Source organism: Puma concolor, chromosome C1 (genome assembly GCF_028749965.1).
Source record: "Puma concolor isolate L17-30 chromosome C1, mPumCon1.1.hap2, whole genome shotgun sequence".
NCBI classification, from domain to species: Eukaryota; Metazoa; Chordata; class Mammalia; order Carnivora; family Felidae; genus Puma; species Puma concolor.
In genome coordinates this window covers 165,417,081-165,425,334 of record NC_141674.1, presented here as the reverse complement: position 1 = coordinate 165,425,334, position 8,254 = coordinate 165,417,081, and the positions used below count along the sequence as shown (strand labels likewise).

Genomic DNA, 8,254 nt, shown 5'->3' with positions numbered 1-8,254 from the left:
TTGCATTGTTGAATAGGCAGCCATATTTGTACTTTTTCTCCTGTGCAGAGGTAAGCGGGTGTGCTGGGCTTTGTGGAACCTCACAAAATGGCAGTCCCTGAACTGACTTTTCTCTAGAAACCATTGAGACCCACACCCTCTTTTGTGTGTTCCTGGTTCTCAAAAACAGAGAACCTAAATCATTTCGAAGGCTTGGTTCTTTCACTCAGTGTTAACATTGGAGGGTCCTTTTCTCTGAACGGTTTACAGACCTCTCTAAGCAGACTCTAAGCAATCCAGGGCTGAAAAGCATCGTCTGGGTTTGCAAAGGATTCTCTGAAGGTTTATGCAAATTTCTGCAGCAAAAATGTTTGCTCGCTTTTTGCCGCACCCCTCGTATGTTTACAGATTTGAGCCAATTAGAAGGGTATCTTCTGTGCTCGGCTGCATGAAATACCATGATGGGGGGGATTTCTAGCCACTGTAAGAAAGACAGTGGGGTGTGTGTGGGGGGGAGAGAGAGAGAGAGGAAGACAGAGAGAGACAGATGTGTAATTCCTCAAACTCTTTATTTGGAAGCAGATCTATGATTTTCCCAGCTACAAAAAGAAACATATATACCTACTTTTATGACCAATACTTTCTGCAATATGTAATCCATGTTTATGTACAAATACACCAAATATATACCCCCAGAATACCAAATTTGTGTATGTACAAATACTCTCTAATGCACCAATTACTGCAACAGAGTTTTTTTCTGTACAAGAGCTACAATTTTACTGTGGATTTGGGGCCAATGGGACAAGAAGGTACAACACTTCCAGAGCAACACAGAATACAGAGGAAATGAGGACATTACTACTTCCCCTTCATTCCTTCATCTCCACATCCATTCACGTACCAGGTCTCCTACCTGAGTCTTGCCCCAAATCAGTGACTCTAAAACTGGTATTTGGGGAGTATTCCTGAGCAGGAGACCGCGAATTTTGCTAACAGAGGAATCCCCTAAATGGAGGGCAACCGGAGTTTAGCCAGCGAGAAGCTCTAGCCAGCTTGCCACCACCACTGCCGCTGCTACCACCACCCCCACCACCGCCACCGTCATCGCCCCCCACCCCCACCCCCACCCCACAGGCTGTTCTCTAGCCACGCTTTCAGGCGCTTGGCACCCTTGCTCTGTAGAAGCCAACAGCAGAGTCTCAGGCGGCACACAGCAGAACGTTTCCAAATCCAGCACGGACATTTGCAGCTGTCTCCTCTTGTGCAAATGTTTCTTAAGCCGCAGGCCGCCCGTGACTTAAAATTGTCTTTTCTGGCTCAGGTCAGCGAATGCCACAGCCAGGGCCTCTTCCCTGGATAGAAAGCTAGGTGGTGCCTCACTTCTGGCCCCACCCATGCCGACATTTCCCCGGTCCTTGAAGTGGCAGGCAAATAGCCCCCCAATGCCTGGGGGGCTGATTCAGGCCCAAAACAGATTCCAGGTTGTTTTTTTTTTTTTTCACCTGTGCAATAAAAACCACTTTGGAAATCAAAATGTACCTCCTTAAAAATAAAAACATCTAGAAAAAGCAAAGAGCTCTTCAATGTCTATCTGATGAGGTGCTGTCCGTTTGGGGGGCAGAAATACTGGTACACTTGAATTTCTCTTCTCCACTACCCCTCTTCCCCCTCCTCTTCCCTCATAAAATGGCAGCTGCAGGAGAAGCCTCCAATGGAAAATGGATATCTTGTTAATAACACATCCCAAACCCCAGCATCAGCACAGGCTCAGCGGAATGAGCTGTGGTGTAACCTGGACTCTGGGTCTTCCCCCACTGGGCCCACAACTCTGAATCCTTTGCGAAGTTCAAAGCTTTCACAGTACCTTGGCAAGGTTATTTACAGCAAGAGGAAGCTAGGATAGCCTTGCCAGCCCTGTTTGGAATGAAAAAGAGACCCCATCCCCTGCATTTATTTATTTATCTTTATAGCAGCGCAGTGCCTGTAATCCCCACTACTTTTTTTTTTTTTTTTAAATCAAACAGAAGCTTTACAGCTTCTAGTGAGCCCAGGAGGTATTTCCTGACTCAGGGAAAGGGTTATGTGCGGCGCTCAAAGACACTAGCTCTAGAAAAAGATTCATTTCTTTATTAAGGAGCTAGCTATGTTCTGGAGCGGTTGTTTACACTCAAGATTTTTCTGCATTTGCTCTCGGGGCTTGTTTCAATAGGTGAGGCCATCCTGGAGAACAGCAGAGGACGTACCAACCGACATCTGAGACGCACACAAGTTGGCTCAAAATGGGCGTGCAAACAGAGCGAAGGGAATACAAATAAATATGGCACCTATTCAGAGAAACGGAATCACAGCAGCGGCCACAACACAGAGACCTAGCGATTTCAGGCGATGCCAAGCGCAGTTCAAAACGAAAGCAAGTTGAGAAATGAGGGGCATTCCACAAGGCGACTAGCCAGAGTGAAAAATTAATGAGTGAAAATGTTATAATTGGCTTTTCAAGTATTCATTCACTCTAGATGATTAAATTGCCATAATTTGTATACACTATGAAAAATTATCAAATGTCAACTTTGACACTTTCCTGAAACTTTTCTCATTGGCCCAACGTTTTCCCCAAGTTTAAGGAAGCTGCAGAGCCGAACTACACATTACACTCTTCAGCTAACATGTGCTTTTTCAATATTTGGCCCAGACTTTTCCCAGAGATATTACATTTACAAAATACCCAAAGAAACCTTTAAGGAGTAAACAAAAGGCACCCGAACCATTCATTATAAAAGCAGAAATAAAACATAAATATGTTTTAATCAAATAACATAAAGTAAATATTCTGCAGGCATAATTCTTAAAAAAATTAATAGATCTCTTTTAATTTACTCACCATAAAGAAATGATTTTAAGTGTTCAAGTGCACTTGTTTGATTAATAAAGCATTTTATATTCAATTATTTAGCGCTAATCATTAGGAAGTTTATGTTGTTGAGGCGAATCACCAGCTCAGACATTAAAAACTACCATTATAAAAATATAGCAACAAGGTCAGTATCAAATTACCCTTACATAGGACAGCTCAAGGGCTGCTTCTATTCGATACTAGAAACTTTTTTTTTTAACACCCAAGCCCCTCTCAAAGCGCAGAAACCTCAAGAGCAGTGACATGAAGGTAGCTTGAAATACAGGTAAAGTTCTTTCCAACAAAGAAAATAGATGGTGTCCAACAGCATGTGTTGATCATTAGTTTTAATAGTCTGTGGTAAAAATTTAAAGGTAGAAGTTAATTTGTCAGGCCTTCGGCTCTGTCTTCCTCCAGCTCTTGGGTTTCTTTTTTGGTTTCTCCATCCTTTGCCTCCTGTCGGGAAACTGGGAATTTGTCCTTGTTGTTCTCTTTTTTCCATTTCATTCTCCTGTTCTGGAACCAGATTTTTACCTGTCTCTCCGTGAGGGCTAGGGCGTGGGAGACCTCAATTCTTCTCTTCCTGGTCAGATAAGGGTTAAAAAGGAATTCTTTTTCCAGCTCTAGGGTTTGGAAACGACTGTAGGTTTGTCTTCCTCTTCGTCTACCAGGAGCTGCTGATTAAAATAAACAAACCAAAAAAAAAAAAAAAAGAGGAAAATAAACGTTTTAGAAATGAAATGGTGCCTCTGCAGGTTGCTGGAGCTTTCTGGAACAGGTCTAAAGAATGAAACATACACAAGTCTCTTTAGCTCTGATATATATAGGATATGCAGGCAAGAGCAACAGAGGGAAGATCTTCACAATTACTGTCCCCATCATCTTTACGCGGTTTCTACTTTAAGGGAAAAAAAAAAGTATTACTTTATGAATAAGAGCCACTATAGCTACACAAGAAGGAAAAGGAGAGAGAGAGAGGAAAAGGTAGTTTTTAAAGCTAGAACGTGAGATGAAAGCAGATTTCTCCCCCTCTCCCCGCATTAAAAAAAAAAAAAATGCATCCCAACCTTGTGGTCTCATCCAGGGAAACATTTGAGAAGGAGACGAGCTCTGATTTAAGTGGTCTGGGTCCTCGCCAATATTACCACTGGACGATTTACAGTCAGGATATTGTACCAGCTCGGCCTCTTGCTGGGTCGTAAAAATCGGCTGTCTCTGTAAGTTATCGTATCCGTAAAACTTCGCGGGCTCCCCGTGACAGGCAATCCCGCCGCAGGGGGGAGGCGGAGGCGGAGGATGCGGAGGAGGAGGGGGGGCGGCCTGGTAGGCTGCGGCCGGGCTGCCCCCGCCGGGGTGGAAGTAGTCCTGGCCGGGGCCCGGGCCGCCCCCACCACCGCAACCCGGTCCCGCGGGCGGCGGTGACGGATGCGGGTGCGCGTGCGCCTGCGGGGGCGCGTGCGGGAAGCCGGCGGCGCTGTTGCCATAGAGCTGCAGGGCGGCGGCGGCGGCGGCGGCGTGGCGGCTGCCGACCTCAGGCGCGAAGTGACAGTCGTAGTAAGTGGGATTGATGGCCTCGCCCGCCGCGGCCGCCGCCGCCGCCGCCGCGGCCGCCGCCTTGTACTTGGAGTACAGCGGGTTCACGAAGTAAGAGCTCATCGGGGCGGCGGCGGCGGCGGCCAGGGGCCGAGGTAGGGCGGCCCCGGGCGGGCGGTGCGGAGCTGGCAGGGAGCGCGCCTCAGCGCGGCCGCACTGCCGCGGGGGCCTCTGGGGCGGCTGTTCCCGCCGCCGGGGCCGCCGGGCTACGTTGCTGCTGCCACCCGCCCGCCTGCGCGCGCGTCGCCTCTGAGGCCTGGCAGCCGCGGGCACTTGGCTACTGGGCGTTCATGCCCGGCTCTCGCGCCCGCCGACTCGGCCTCGCACCGCCTCCCTCGCGGGTCGCGGGGCCTCGCCCAGCCCCCGCGCTCACGCCCGCCCGGCCTTTCCCGGCGCGCGCCGGCTGGGCCACAATATAATCGCCGACGCCCCGGGTGACCTGCCCCGCTGCCTCCACTGTTTCCTCTCAGGCACCAGGCGGCCCTGAGCGCACCGGGACAAGAAAAAAAAAAGTGCGCCCGGCCCACGGGGACACTCTTTGGCTTCGGTTTACAAACCCCCGCTCTGGAGGGAAGAGAAAAAAACACCCTCTACCCGCCGCCACCTCTCACCTCGGCCCCCCCGCGGCCCCCTCCCACCGCTCTCGCCGCCGCCGCCGAGGCTGCCGCCCCGGTGCGCCCCGGCGAGGCATTTTCGCACCACGCCACTGTGAGGAGAAGATGGGGGCGAGATAACCGCGCGGAGGGATCCGCGCGGAGGCGACACCGTCGCTCCCGACGGGACGTCTCACGCTGGCCGGGAGATGCCTCCGCCGGCCTTAAAGGGGGCCCATAAAGCCGCACTGCCAAGGGCTCGTCTTGCCCCCCCTGGGCCTGGGGAAAGCGGCCGGCGAGGCGGGGGCGCGAGAGAACCTTACACTTGGGGGAGGCAGGGAGGCCACTCCCAAGAGGCTACAGGAGCAAATGACTCCCTCCCTTGGCCCCTAGAGCAGCCCCCCAGAGGTTGGCCGTGGCTTTTGCACCTCAGGACACGCGGGCGCAGCCCAGGGAACAAGGGCAAACGGTGTAGACAGGCCGGACCGCGTACAGTTGGGTTGAGTCCTAAGTGGTTTGATTAAAGGCCACAAGGGTGACCCCAAAACCTGGCATTATCAAAGCGAATCTAGTCCCTTCTTTTCCAGGCGAGCAGGCCTTGTGGAAATGAGATGTACATTTACCCTTGACGCACTGCACGCCTGGCTGAGGCTCCCAGGTTAATTGATATTTAATGGAAATCATGCCCATGAATATAGTTTCCATCATTTCACCCTTGATAGACGTCAGCAGTAGGCTCAGGGGGGAAGCTGAAGAATGTGGGGGCGGGGGGGGGGGGAAGCAGGCATTAGCATTGCTGAGGGAGTAAATAGAAAAGCGGACAGAAATGTTCCGAGGCGGGAAGGAGAACTCACGCTGGGGTGGGTGGTGTTTCCTCGAGCAGGACGCGCGGCTCCGGGGTCCCAGCCCCGGCACGGAGCGGACCAGGGCGGGCAGTGGCCCCGGGCGGAGCACAGGGGGCCGACGCCTGCAAGTGCCTCCCCCCCTCCCCCCATCGAACCTCCGGGCCGGCTTTCGGATCGCGCCGGTTCCAGGCAGCTGAAGGCGGCGCCCATCGTCTGCTAACGATTCTAGTCCATCTGCCAAGCCTGTGAACTTTCTGCTGAGAGCGGGCGCTAGACCCAGCTTAAAAAGTTACTAACTTTTCCAAAAGCAAGGAAAGCGAAGGCTCATCCTAGCTTGTGAGCGGTGAGGAAGAGAACCGTCCCGAGTCATGTGGGCAAGTCCAGTGTGAATCGGCAAAATATTCCTGATTTTAGAAGCTCAGTCTAAAGCCGCTTGGCGTTACACCACCAACTATCTTCTGACCTCCACATCTCTTTTTTTCCCCTCTCTACTCCCGTTTTAATGTCCAATAAATGTAATGAGTCTATGCTGAGTGAGTTTTCCCTCGCCTGCTCGGCCTTTTCCGTGGGTTCTTTGGGTGACGGACGAACCCTTTTCCCTTAGGGTTAACCCATTGTTGTGAGGGCACCAGGCCCACACCAGCCTTGGGAACCGACCTCCTCGGAAACACGCCCCGAGCCCACCGAGGACGCTCCGGCTAAAACTAAAACGGCACGCCGGCTTTTCACGCCAAATACAAATGTCTAAAAACCCGAGACGGCCCCCAAAAGCACAGCAGGCGAGTCGTTTCAACTACCCCCTACTCGTGGGTTGGTCCAGTCTGGGAGTGCGATCCTGAGGTCAGTCCTTGTGGACTGAATCATATTTTGCAAAAGGACTGAATCATATTTTGCAAATGGAGAAAATGAAGTCGAGATGGAAAGGCATAACAAGATAGTATGTAATACTCATTCAATTGTTTCTACTGGGAATGCCTGGAAATGGTTAAGGTAAACGGATTGTTAATGAATTTCCAGATGATAAGGGCATGCTTTATTTTTTAAATTAGCATGGAGTGGAGGAGACTGGGGGCGGGGAGGGGGGGGTTGTTTTCTGCTGGATATCGCCAGGTAAAACTTCCTTGAGATCCGAAGGCGAACAAATAGATTCTGATAGTTAACGACTTGTACTCCAATCTTGCAAATACCCAGTTAAAAGAGAAGTATTCTCAATAAAGCCCTGGAACCAACTTTGTAATTTTTTTTTTTTTTTAACTTCAATGTTTGGCATGTGTGTGTATGCGTATTAAAACTCTGGACCAGTGAGTGGGTTTTGGAATAGAATGGGGAAAAAGAAGAACGAGCCCAGATGTCAATTACACAAGGCACCTTCCAGAACTGTGTGATTTCGGGGAGGGGGGGCGAAAAAAAAACACAAGCACTACGAAATTCATTTCTACATGTTCTGGCCTAATTAAGATAACATTACAAACTAACATTTCCTCTTGGGACAAAACAGTTTCACCGCCCCCCCAAGCATTCTATTCATAATCTGAATGGGAAAAGGGCACGATTAACTTTGTAAATAAAGATCTATGCTTCTACACGTTTGTTTTGTTAGAATGCATTAACTTAACCATAACATTTTATAGTTTCAGCCGTGCCGGAGTCCAAATTTTCTGAAATCCTGACTAATCCAAAATTTTATACCTAACAAAAACACGGCTGGAGAACTTAATAGTGTACATTGCTTATTTTTGCTTAAGTTTATCCTAATTTGAAATTAAAAATAAGATTGTAAATATATTAAATCAAAACCATCCGCCGCCGCAACGCCAGCTTTACGAGATCACAAAGTGGAGCAACAGCGCCCTCTAGTGGCAAAATGCCGCCTCCAACTGACGGAGTTTAACTTCCCTTTATTCGACTCAAAGCAGTTCTAATCTTGTTCTTTAGTTTGACTGGGGCTTGGATCGCTGACACTAATAATGCTTCATCCCTTTGATTGTCAACAAGTCAAGTGCAACAAGCTGGGGCTTCTGAACGCCAAAGATATTTGTACTCCCGAGAGCTTCCAATAGTCTTTTTCAAAAGCTTCCAGCCCTTCTTTTGCCAGACACAGTAGGTCCCCATTCCGTAATCGCCCACAATTACAGGACGGGCTAGACCGAACAAATTACAACTTTCTAAATATTAACTGTAACATGTTTTGTTTTTGTTTTTGGTCAGAGGAGCCAAGCACTTCGAAAACGAAGAAATGACCCAAGCTCATTTTATTATTTTCTTTTAAAGATGTTACTCTTAGCATTAAAACCTGAATATTTGCTACTTTAACTTCCTAATTTTAATCCTTCAGGCCCACATCGCTGGGC

General features: G+C 49.3%; 1 protein-coding gene across 5 annotated transcripts; it reads right to left on the bottom strand.

Annotated features, from left to right (window-relative positions):
* Positions 1-2,089: 2,089 nt before the first annotated feature.
* HOXD8 (homeobox D8) lies at positions 2,090-6,406 on the bottom strand. Of its 5 annotated transcripts, none has more exons than XM_086718945.1 (3): positions 6,059-6,406; positions 3,940-4,087; positions 2,090-3,549 (listed from the first exon to the last, which is right to left on the bottom strand). In XM_086718945.1, the coding sequence occupies exons 2-3, from the start codon at positions 3,962-3,964 to the stop codon at positions 3,254-3,256; spliced, it is 321 nt and encodes a 106-aa protein (XP_086575071.1). In that variant the 5' UTR covers positions 3,965-4,087; positions 6,059-6,406; the 3' UTR covers positions 2,090-3,253. The 5 variants fall into 5 exon arrangements, with proteins under 5 accessions (XP_086575071.1, XP_086575070.1, XP_086575072.1 ...); XM_086718944.1 differs by lacking the exon at positions 6,059-6,406 and adding an exon at positions 5,913-6,052; XM_086718946.1 differs by lacking the exon at positions 6,059-6,406 and adding an exon at positions 5,077-5,092.
* Positions 6,407-8,254: the final 1,848 nt, after the last annotated feature.

Excerpts from the sequence above, each read along its gene's own strand:
- HOXD8 (XM_086718942.1), bottom strand. The coding sequence starts at position 4,528 with ATGAGCTCTTACTTCGTGAACCCGCTGTACTCCAAGTACAAGGCGGCG. Across the intron at positions 3,550-3,939 it reads TCCCTGGATGAGACCACAAG|CAGCTCCTGGTAGACGAAGA; the intron begins GTTGGGATGCAT and ends TATTTTAATCAG.